This window comes from Rhinolophus sinicus, linkage group LG05, assembly GCF_036562045.2.
Source record: "Rhinolophus sinicus isolate RSC01 linkage group LG05, ASM3656204v1, whole genome shotgun sequence".
Classification (NCBI taxonomy): Eukaryota; Metazoa; Chordata; class Mammalia; order Chiroptera; family Rhinolophidae; genus Rhinolophus; species Rhinolophus sinicus.
In genome coordinates, this window is record NC_133755.1 from 29,593,293 (window position 1) to 29,605,789 (window position 12,497).

At 36.2% G+C, this 12,497-nt stretch overlaps 1 protein-coding gene across 2 annotated transcripts in view; it reads right to left on the bottom strand.

Moving 5' to 3' along the window:
• Positions 1 to 12,497, bottom strand: part of THADA (THADA armadillo repeat containing) — a 292,405-nt gene that overhangs the window by 237,280 nt on the left and 42,628 nt on the right. For both annotated transcript variants that reach the window (XM_019748640.2, XM_074331930.1), the window contains exon 22: positions 6,425 to 6,534. In XM_019748640.2, the coding sequence (XP_019604199.2) occupies positions 6,425 to 6,534 (110 nt within the window). The remainder of the gene's footprint in view (positions 1 to 6,424; positions 6,535 to 12,497) is intronic.

Consider the following 12,497-nt stretch of genomic DNA (forward strand, 5'->3'; position numbering starts at 1 on the left):
AGGGAAAGGTTCCTGAGTAAAGCAGTACTTGGTTCTTTGTGCCAATTCTATGCAGTCACCAGCCACAGCCTTGGGGAATTCCAGGCCGGCTTTTGTGAGCAAGCGCCTCTCCACTAAAAGAGCAGACATCCTTTGTCTGAAGGCTCTTTTGTTTTATTTCACTCCCATGTCAAATTAATTCCAAATACACACCGTCTTTAGTCTCTGAGTACATCATAAAAACTGTAACTTTCTTACAAGGGATTCAAGGTTCTTCATAAACAACTCTCACTAAATGTTATTAATCCACAAAATACTCCTAAGAGATCAGTTTACCAGTTCTAAAGGAAGTTTACTAAAAATGTATCCAATTTCCCTCAATCTTTCATAGCCCAAATCCCCAGACTTTCCTAGTGAGAAACTAGAAAGCAGCACTGTATAATGAACAGAAAGCTGAGCTGAGAGTGGCCTTGGAAAGCAGAACTCTTTATTTTATCAAAGAGGACACAGCAGCCCAGAGAAGTTAAATGGCTTTCCTAGTGTCAAAAAAGTTGGTAGGTGGAACTCAGCGCTAATTCATACCTCATATTCTTTCCTCTACACTCCCAGGGCGGTGGTGGTTAAGGGTAAAGGTGGGGGAGGAACCAGACCACTCTAATTTTCCTGTTCATCACAGTCAAGTAGTAGTAGAAATGTAAAAAAAAAAAAAAAAGGCTGACAGAAAAGAGGCCCTATTAAAAGTAACTGAAATGGACAGACCAGACCATAGCTGATGTTTAGGCCCTTGTGTTGTCTTGAGCAGATCACTGGAGCAAATTATTGTTCCATAAACAGATTAGTTCAATTTCTATCCACAAGGCTATCTCACTCTTTGTGGATAAGTATTCTAAGATAAGCATAAAACCCACAGACTGAAATCAAATTACATATGCTGTATACCCAACTAATTGGTCATTAGACTATTTTGTGCCAATAAATCAGGTACCCTGACTAACAAAGTGTCTTTCCAATGGCTTCATCCATTCACCTAAGTATGGTAACACAGAGCTATTTTTTGTGGCGTTCTGATTAGTTATATTCCTGTTGTTAATTAAGAAATGTTACCTTCATTTCCTCAAACTCATTGAGTATGGTTATTTTTCCTACCTTAGAGATTTTCCCACTCTCCAATTATTTCTTAAGCTAAATTCTCCACTACATTTATTCTTTGGTCAAGTATTGTTTATTATTTCAAAATTCATGTTTATTATTGCAATTAAACTAAACTGACAGATGTGTAGGAAGGTTGTGTACATGTGCACACACATTTTAAAAAAAGAACATAACTCTGAAGCATGGAGAAGTTTTAAGCCTGAAAAATGATTTGCCCAAATGCGATCCACTGAGAAAGCTACATATCAGCAGAAGCCATCTCAGTCTCCCTCACCTTCAAATATGGTTGAGGTTTACTGCAGGCTCAGCTACAGGCACCGGCAATAATAACGATGACTGAATCTAAATTGAATTACTAATCAGAAGGTCATGAAAGGAAGGGCAAAATATAGTGGATTTAAAGAAGTGGTTAGAAGGATGTACCAGGTTCTTTTAATATTTAATATAACCATGCCCTGAGATCAAGGAGAAATACAAATAATATTAAAAACACTAGGACTTTACTAACAAAGCTGAGACACACGTTAGTCTCTGAAAACAAGATTCCTCTGTTCTGGTGTCTAAATGACTCAGTATGATTCTGAGAACTTTAAAAACGAGTATTCAAAGTTCCAGAAAGAAGGTAATATCTGACTCAACTATGGAGTGGTCTTAAAAGTACAAATCCAGGGGTCACAAACCAAAACAAAGATTTAGAATTTAAACATTAAGACATCCTAGTTTTCCCCACATCCTTTAAATCTACTATACCTAGAGATGGAAAATTTAAAGAATTTTCTCTGTCTATAAAGAATTAACATGGCTTCCCGGAGTGGATCATAATTTAGTTATTCTTTAATTATTAAAATTTCAAATAAAATTCATATGACACTTAGAAATAAAAAGTGTCTTAGTCACATTTGCCAAAGGAGATGAGAATAAAGATTCAGAGAAGATTTTACATTTTTTCATTTAGAATTGAATGACATATTCCAAAATCTCATACATTCCATTCCATATTTATTTCTTGCTCTATTGCATATTCTTTAGAGACTTGGTCTTTCATTCTCCAGTAAAGGTAGAGGAAATTATTTTTTCATTATATTTCAGTTGTTCATAAGAAGTTTCCTGTTGAATTTGAATTATAGTAGCTATAATTAACTGATGCAAGTTTAAATACATATTTAAATTACTTCTGTCCTCCATAATTGTTGATGTCCATGAGTCAGAACCAGCATTTAATGAGAAACACTGTTAAATGTTAGTAGTTCATTTTTTTCAGGCCAATAATATGAAAATGATTATAATTATTGCAATAAATATTTGTAGGTTAAGCTACATTTCGAAAAGCAGAGCAATTCAAATATATGAAGAATAAGACAATATCAAGTTCTAACGAACCTCCCTTCTAGATTTAGAATTATAGCCAGTAATGTAGTCCCTTTGTAGTTAAGCTTTTAATTTATAGTTTGACAAATGAACACTAGATTCCCTGGCTTAACACCTTAGTTTAGGATTCTGTTCATTTTCATTGAAAGAACAACTAAAATACAAAGGTCATAGAGAATAAACAAGCAAGCATGAATTTCATCAGAAACTTAATGCACTTAACCATCCAATCAAATACTCAGGCAGGTAATTATGCATTGGTAGGTAATTATGTTTTTATTTAAGAGATGAATATTTCATCAAGTTCTAAACAGAAAGCAGATTCTAGAAAATTAACTCAACATATTGTTTCTGTGTGTGCCCGTGCAACTGTTACTTTCAAAATAATTCCCAGAAAAAGAATAGTATTTCCCATTCCTATTTATTTCTAGATGATTATTTAATAGCGAATAATTTAATTAGTTCAATAGTGAATTGTTTAATAGATTGTTTAATAGTGAAGTCAGTTTACATCCAATTCAAACAATGTGGCTCATGTTTAACTCTTCAGTTATGTATCCATTAATCTCTTAACATGCTTCCTTCCTTAACACAGCTGTAGTTCAAGAGGTGGCCGGCAGCTGGCCTCCATTTCAGTGGATTTTCATGAATGCCCACATTTCTTTTTGCAAACTTTTAAAATGTTATATGCCTAAATAATTTTCCCGTAACTTAAGAGCTTATAAAAAGCTTTCAAAAGGATCCAAAAGAAATACATTTTCTTTTTAAAATAAAAACCAAACAAAAGGAAGCCACACACACTGTAAAGATGTTCTTTGTAAAACATTCTGTTCAGCAGACCTAAAATGTCGGCAAGGGGATCAAGAACCACTTGGTATGGAAGCAATAGTTGAGAACTCACAACAGGTTGGCTAAAAGCCAGTAGTGAAGGCCACGAGTTGATCTTTAAAGCAGATTTGGAGCGGCTGAGACACCAAGCACTGGGCCTTGCTACTACTCTGTATCACGCAAACCAATCCCCTATCTCCAATATTAAATATTAATATTTCTACCAAGATATGCCATCATCATCTCACACTCAACACATACCAAACAAATGTGTTCATTTTTATTAAATTAATTCCTTCTTTCCATTTCCTCGCCTTAGCTAATATCAATCCCATTTTTCTGGTCACCAAGAATTAAACCACAGGAACAACTGTGGACTCCCTGGTGACCTCCATCACTCACATTCAGTTGGTTCACGTACCTGACTGAATTTTTCAAAGATGGTCACCATAATATCTCCCATCCCACATGTATTTCTACAATATGATCTTGCCACTTTGCCATCAAACAGTGGAGTCTAATTCCTCTCCCCTTCATCTGGACTGGACTTAAGACTAACTAATTAACAAAAGAATGTGACTGAAGCAATGCCATAAGACTTCCGGGCCTAGGCCAGAATAAACCATGCAGCTTCTGCCTGGTTCTCTTGGAATACTCTTTCTGGGGGATGCACGCTGCCATATAAGAATTTCAATTACCCTAAGACTGCCATGCTGAGAGGCCACATGTAGTCCCAACTAGGCCCAGTCTTCCGGCTATCCTACCAAGGTGCCATAAATGTGAATACAGCTATCTGGGACCCTCCTGACCAGCTCACCTGCCAATTGAAAGCCACCAACTGAAATCAGTAAATACCCTGAGGAGAAGAATCACCCAGTTGAGCATTCTTTAATCCCTGAAACATAAAATCATGAAATATGTCCATAGCTTTCCTTCTAAGCATCCAATATGTCATGTGTGGAGCTATTACTGTGTGAGGCTGAATAATGAGACACCACCTCTTTCCCTCCATTCCCAGAGCCATCATCACAGAGGAAGCTCCTATCACCTCAAATCTAGATCATTATAATTAATTCCAGATTCTCCTCACTTCAATCTGTCATTATAATCTATCTAACCTAACACTTTCAACGGAAAAACTACGTTTATACAACCAACATCAATTTCATAATATTTTAGAATGTTTATAATGCAAAATAGAATGTTTTATAATGCAAAACGATCTTCATAAATATCTATTTTACTTGATCCATACAACAAAAGCCAGAGAGATCTGTCAATAGACCAAATATTCTTTTCCTTACTATAGAGATGAAGAGATCTGATTCTAAGGAGATTCACTTTCCTACAATCTCATTATCAACAAACGGAATGGATATAAAGAGAAGTGTTTGTGTCATAAACTACTGCTCTTTGTTTCTTCTACAATCCCTCCTCTCCTATTATCTATTTCAGGTCAAAAAAGTCTTCAATGCCTCCCTCAATCCCTACTACAGCAAACCTACTTTCTAGGTATCCATAATTCGGCTAACCACTCGTACGGTATTGCCTAGTCAACTCCACCACCACCACCACCGTAAGTCCAGCTTATTTATTCACCTAACAATATGCCATGCTGATGCTAGCCTCTGAACATTTGCTCACAAAGTTTCCTCCTTTCTACTTAAACCTTACTTACGCATTAACACAAATTTCACCTCCTCCATTAAGCTCTATCAGCCTATCCCTGTTGCTTTCTCTCTCTGATATTCCTACAGAATTTGTAAATTTCACCCAAATATTGACAATTATATTGGATTGTTTATCTTGTTCAAATGTGTTAGTCTCACTTTCCAGGCTTATACTCAGTTAACACACATCCACATCCGTCCATGTAGTGATGCTGGATGCTTATAGCCAGTGTCTTTCTAAAACAGTCAGTGCCCATGACATACCATTTGTTAAATATTTTGAATTTCATCCCTGCTTATTTCCAAACTAAACCATAAGCTCTTTGAGAAGAGGAACCCTGTCTTATAAAGAAGTATTATATCCTCCAAACCAAGCACAGTATTAAGCACACAACTAGTGTTCAATATATATTTGTTAATAGATTTGAAGGGAGTGAAATGTGTTGTGTTAAGAGAAAAACATATTCCTAAATCATGTCTACATTGGAAGGAAAGTGTTGAAAAGATAACAAAATATTTTTAAGATCAGTAGTTTAATGTCAGGAACACTTTTTAATGCATCATTTAAAGATATTCTGTGCAGCCCATAACTGCCAAAATGTTTTATAAATGTTTTTCCCAGGAGTGTGAAAAAAATGCTTCAAAAATATTCAAGGAGTGGATGTCTTAACAGCTCAAAATAAAATGTTTGCTGAGGCTACAAGGCTGGCAGAACTCTGCTTCATTTCAAAAAGTTTCCAGGCAATGGAAATGTTTTCCTGGAAAATACTACCTTTTATTTAGAGAACACTTGCCATGAACACTTAGTCATTAAGTAATTTAAGGTTTCCTCAGAAGCTCTTTGGAGGAAATCTAGTATATGAATGAATGAAATTATCAGCACCTAGAATGTAAAAAAAAAATTTTAAAAAAATACATTTGCCTAAATATATGAAATCTACCTATTTTTCCAAGCAAGGGGGAAAAAAATCTATTATATGTTTTGTTCTATTTACTGTCTTTTAAATTTTTCTGTAAGATAAAACTATGAAATAAAACCCCACAAAATCCTTAAGTGTTTGTCTGTAATACACACATCCAAAAAACTAAAGGAATGCCAAGTAATTTTCAAACAGAAACAATAGTCATTTCATTCAAAGAAAAGAAATGGTAACTTCAAAGCTATTTTTAGCAAAATCTTTGAGTTTGCTTCAAATCACCTTTCAATGAGAGAGCAACTTAGTGTGGAGATTTCACTCAATCGTCTGCAGTAAATCATACAATGAAACCTAAGAAAACAATTTCTTCTAAGAGTTCTGAAGCCAACTAAGTCTTGCTCTTTTAAACATCTAAATTCTAAAAGACACAACTAACTTCTACTTCAAGCACATGGTTGGTACATTAGGCTTTTAAAAATGTACACAAAAGGATTATTTGTTTTATTTTACCTGTTTAGTATTTCAGTGAGTTTCACAAAGCCAGTGTAAGCCAGTTCAAATGCTCCTCTGTGCCGGGACTGTAAAAGGTGTTGTTTAAAGTGATCTCCTATTTCTTTCACCTTTAAAACAAAATTAAAAATAAGTGTTTCATTTAATCTTACATTTATAAGTATATTTATGTCAGTAATATCATTTAGAACTCAGGTCTAGATGTCCACACATAGCATTCACTATGTGATAGGTAGTATTTGAAGCATTTTTATACCACATTTAATCCATACAATAAGTCCGTGAAATAAGTTCTATTATTTCTACTTTACAATGGGGAAAGTGAGGCCCAGAAAGGCCAAGTAACTTAATCAAGGTCACACAGCAAGGAAGTGGTATGAATAGAACCAGTACATAAACCCAGGCAGTTTGGAACCAGTTGGCAATGTCTAACTGCTACATTAGAATTGCCTCCCTATGCCAGCTTCACAAACCTCCCTATGTTCTTTGTTAGCACAAACCATTCAACACACCAACAGCAAATTACACAAGGTGACAACCCTCACACACCTAGGCATAGGTGAAATAATTATCTTTTTCTCCTTCTTAAAAAATGTTATTCTGTTGTGGTTATAATAGACATAATAAAATTCACCATTTTAACCATCTTTAAGGGTACAGTTCAGTGGCACTCAGTATATTCACATTGTTGTACAGCCATCACCACCATCCGTCTACAGAACTTTTTCATCTTCCCAAAACGAAACTCCAACCCATTAAACAACTCCCAATAATTACCTTTCAGAGATATACAAACGTTAATGGCAAGATATAGTGCAAAGGCTGCCTGAAAATTGACAGGCATCACTTTGAGTCGGAACCATGGAATGTCCTGAAATGCTACCTGCTTTCCTATATGTTGCCTTTCTGCATGCAAAGTTTGACAAGTAACAAATATGAGAATTTATTTTAAAGAAGACATGACTGACCGTTAGCTGTTGATGAGGTTTTATACAGAATTACCGTTAAATTGGTCGGGCTGACTGTACTTCTATACCACTAAGAGTTGGAGGCTGTAGGCTTTAGAAAAATCCAGATTTTGCATCTAACTGAGGATCAAAGCTATAATCGCCTATCTCTTGACTCAGGTCTCCCCAGCAGATCACAGTATGGTGAAAAGGCAAGCTGAGCCACGATTTTAGGTAAGCTTACCTAGAAACACCTTGTACCTCAGAGCAGTGCCTAGATTAGTGTTCTGAACACATTAGAGATGACAAACAGGGCAAAGAGTAGTTAAACAGGTGGCCATCGGCAAGTATATTAGTTTCCTTATCTATAAAGTAGGGATAACAGTACTTGCCTCACAGGTTGTGAATTAAAATGAGTCAATAAATATGGGAGCTCAGAACAGGCTCATAACGTATCATCCAGTTCAGTTCAATATGAGCTTTGTCTGGGTTTCCAAATAGAAGAAAAATAAAGACATACTCCATACTCAAAATATATCTGATCATAAAGACAATGAGCGATATATTTAGAGAAATAAGAATCAGATATAAAACCAACAAAGAACCAAAAAAACAGTACATCATAGAAAATTTTAAATTCTAACACTTTAAAATCCCAAAAAGTGGCATGTCATGTTCTTCAGCTAAAGTTACCAGAAAACTTACCTAAAGTTTTCAGGTAAAGATCTGATGATACTCCGAATTTTTAACATTTCTTAAAGGCCACATACTTTTAGTTGTCAAAAGTGACAGTTAGGGTAAGTCTTATCATTTTATCTTCAATATGGTAATTTCAGAGTGTATTATGAACCTATTGTAATTATCAAGCCTTAACTCTGAAATTAACTGCCAAGATAGACCGGAAGCTCAATAATGCCAAAAAACCGGCACCAGAAAAACACCCGTTAGTTAACTTCCATGACCATCATTTCTATTATTCAAGGAATAAAAGAAAATTTCTAAGGTTTTAGGCCACAGAATATACAGAAAACAAAACAAAACATGAAGTCACAGAGATGGAGTCTCTCTAATTTCCTTAATTTTTTGGAAAATATTATAGATATTAAAACATACTTCAGGAAAACATAAATGTTGCAGGTAAAGTGCTTGTCTTTACCACATTCTAGTTCTTAAGCAAAGATCCTCTTTTCATTGCTTCCTGTATCCTAACTCCCATCAAAGGGGCCTAAACCAAACAGCATAAAATAAAATCAAACACCTCAGAAGTGTGACCAGTGGCTAGTCTTCTCAAGGGTGGATCTGAACTCTAGGTAATCCTGGCCTCAGAAAAAAGAATGAGGTTCTAAGACACAAGTGAAAGGCAGACAGTTTTTCCTTGTGTTATTTTGTATTTAATTTCCCAACAAACCCACCCAGGTAATACCCAGGCTTATGAATTTTTCCCTTTAAAGAGTATAAAACTTGTTAATCAGACAGAAAGTATTTCTTTAGCACTGTCAAACGCTTAGCAGCTTAGTGCTAGGGTAGATAAGGAAGAACAAAACAAGATTGTCTGTCCCCAAGGTGTTTTCGGTTCAGAGAAAAATCAATATGCTGGGTGGTACCCATTAGAAGCTTAACAGCTCTAAGAAATGAAAGATCCCTCTGTACTAGAATAAATTATTAGAAGAAGCTTCATGTCCAGACCTGAAACAGGATATACTTGGGTGGGCCAAAATGGAAGAGAATAACTAACATGGAAAGAGGCTGGGTGGCTAGAATGAATGAATAAACACTTATTGAGTACCTGCTACCTGCCAGACATTTTACTGGGTCTTTTCATATGAAAGAACATAGACTATATAGGACAGGGTTAGCAAACCTGGCTGAATGGCCTGGAGGTTTTATGCTAGAAAACAGTGGAAGACAGAGTTGCAAGGTAGGGATGTATCCCCTTACCAAAAGTGAGAGAAGTTAGCTGGATAGTGTGGTCTACAAACAGCAGGACGGAAAAAGCGCCATGCTGATACCCTTCCACTGGAAAATCAGACTACAGGGAACAGAGCTGATGCAAACAACTCAGAAATTAATGACAACAGTCAGAATCAGAAACAGAATCTTTTAATTTTAAAAATGAAAAAGTCCTCTGAAAATTCCAACCCAATTGTCTTTCTGTTATATGCCACTGAGGTCCTCTTTACAGTTCACAAAAGCTTTCTTTTAACATGGATTATGTCCTTACAAAATATTTTCTTAATAAATAACATTCAAGGTTTTTGAAACGGAATTAAGATAAAAATGCAAAAGAAAAAAAGGGGGGACACTGATTTCTAGTCTTAAAATTAAATTCTAGTCGTTGTCTTTTTAAGTTTAGCAGCTCCTGGTCCTAACTTTTCATAAAACCTACTTCTATAGCAAATTAATATGCTTTATGTATTTACAGGGTGTAAATTTCTACAGGGTAAGACTGCTGCATATCATGTCTCTGGGCACCTATAATTCACCAGCAGACTACTTAAGGGAGTGAAACGCTCATGTAGAGCATAAAACTCACAAAGGACAAAAGTAAGTGTGTTTTTTATTTGTCCTTCATCTATACAGTAGATAGGAATACAGTAGAAAAATCAAAGCTAACCCCACTCATTATAAATTAGGTGAGCCCAAAGGGACTTAAGCATTGGTGGGACGTTTCTACAAAGAACATTGTGCAGTGGTTGTGATCTGAGACTCTGGAGCTGAGAGGGTTGAGTTCTTGAGGGTTGAGGCCCTACTTGGCCTCGTTACTAACACGAGCTAATGAAGTTAACACAGGCCCCTCATCTGTGAAATGGGGATAAAAGCAGAACCTACTTCACAGGATTATTCTGATGGAAAAAATGAGATTACACATATAAGCATTTAGCACAGTACCTGGCACAGAGTAGCAAACACTAAATGTCCATTTTTGGTTTTATTTTGTATCATCAAGTAGTTAAGACTTAATCCTACACCTTAATTTAAAGTTTGACTTTCAGGCACAGCCACTTCTTAGAACCTTAGGAATGTCAATAGTTAGGAGTTTCTAATTCCACTTTCGTTAAATGGAACAGTTTACAAAAGTTTACACCTCAGTAAGATAATTAATGTTTTAAATGGTACATTCTCTACTATTGTGATGTCTTACTAACACCTGGGATCTCTTCAAAGTCTAAACATTGTTCTCCTACATAATAACAACAAAGATAATAGTTTTCTGGTCTTCAGACATCTTACTGGAATGTTTATTCTTTGCTTTCTAGTAAATTCTTAACCATGTGCCATTTGAACTGTTGTCCCTTAGGCTGACTTTTTAAAATGAATTTTGTCTTGTATCTCCTATTATATTTCTAAGCCCTTTGAGGTCAGAGAGCCACATACTGTGTTTCTTTATGTTCCCACAACACCCTTATTGTAAGAGTCCATAAATAGGTGACTAAATGATGTCCTTAACTTCATCTGACAGCTCAAAAATGGTGCCTGCATTCAGTAGAATTCAATGAATGCTTATTTTTAATTTCTAAAAAATAAACCTTGGCAAAGAAAATACAAAAGGCAATTTCTTTAAGACTTATGAATGTTAATACACATACATCCCATTTTGTCATCCATTGCAGAAAATCTAAAACAGTAACAAAAGATACTGAGGGAATGTATAAACCTAGTTAGCCACATACATTATGCAAATTACAACAGAAAATAAAGTTTCTGTTGTAATTTTTTTGGTATTTAAAAAAAAACCAACGATAATTACTGTTATACAGGTGATTTCTGTGGCAGTAATTACTAGGAAGGAGAAAGCAGCTTGACAATCTACCCGAAAAGCTTCTTTTTAGCGATATTAGGGGAAATATATAAATATATGAATTGATACTCGAGGTAGAGGAAGTTGTTTAAAAAAAAAATCAGTAGGCACTGGGTATCCGATATCCCATGGAAAGAGGACCAACAAAATGTATCAAGCAAAAGCTCAACATCAGCAAAACATCCAGCTGGAAACCTAGACACAGACCAGTCAGGAAGTTGTGAGATAAGGTTGCATGGACCGCTCACTCCTTAAGGGTCTCGACTTACATCCCTCAAAGCTGGTTTTATCTCTGCCTCTTGTACAGGGACATTATGAAAGAACCTTTCATTATGTGATTACCTCGCAGGAGGAAAGTCAGACATGCCTCTGAATGGACACATTTTCCTCTTGGTGAAGTTGCAGAGGACACACTGCCTCACAAGAAGTGATTTAGGGAAATGAGTCATTTGCTAAAAAGTTCAGTAGCAAGTTGCCTTACTGTCCTGTTGCTTGCAAAAATTTGGTTGCATACGGGAAGTAGGGAAAATTCAATTTAAAGAAAAATTAAATGAACAGTTCAGAACAAAGCCAGCACTGTGCCGTGTCAGAAAACAGACTGGAAAGGAGAAGAATTGGGTTCCTGTCCCAGAGCTGCCACAAACCAGCTTTGTGATCTTGGGCAAACCAGGTACCATCCAAGGGCTTCAGTTTCCCCTTGTACAAGGGAGCTGGATAATATCATCTCTGTGATCCTTCCAGCTCTAATAGTTTGTGAATACAGCACTGAATACTCAGAATTATAAATGAGCACCAGTTCTTCTCATACAGTAACAAAAATCCCCCAAATTGTAATCTCACTACCTGCTGGCTGGTTAGAAACTCCACTCCACTCATGTATGCAGTATTTACGTGGTCACACCTTTAACAAAGGGCCATAAAATCGGGATGGGCTTCAAGGAACTGGGCTACAAAAGACATCTTCCCTGTCAACATTCAAGACACCAACTTCCAGATTGTAACAGAATTACACTACTTTTTCAAGAGTGAAGGGTGAGTGGAGAGAAGCATGAGACTGAACATCAGTATTTCAGGTTGTAGGGCACAGCCTCCTTCATCCATTGAGAGAAAAGCAGATCAGTTATTATTGTTCCTGGGAATAAGAAATTCAAGTTCTACATTCTCCCTCACAAAGGGTAGCATTTTGCCTGCAAGGCACTTCACTGCCTCTGCTCTGCAGGTTTGTTATGGTCACGTTCACCTAAGGTGTTGACTTTTAAATTCTTAGTTTTGGCACGAGGTGCACAGAAGAGCTAGTGTTGTCAGGGCGACTTGTGCCCTTGGAAGA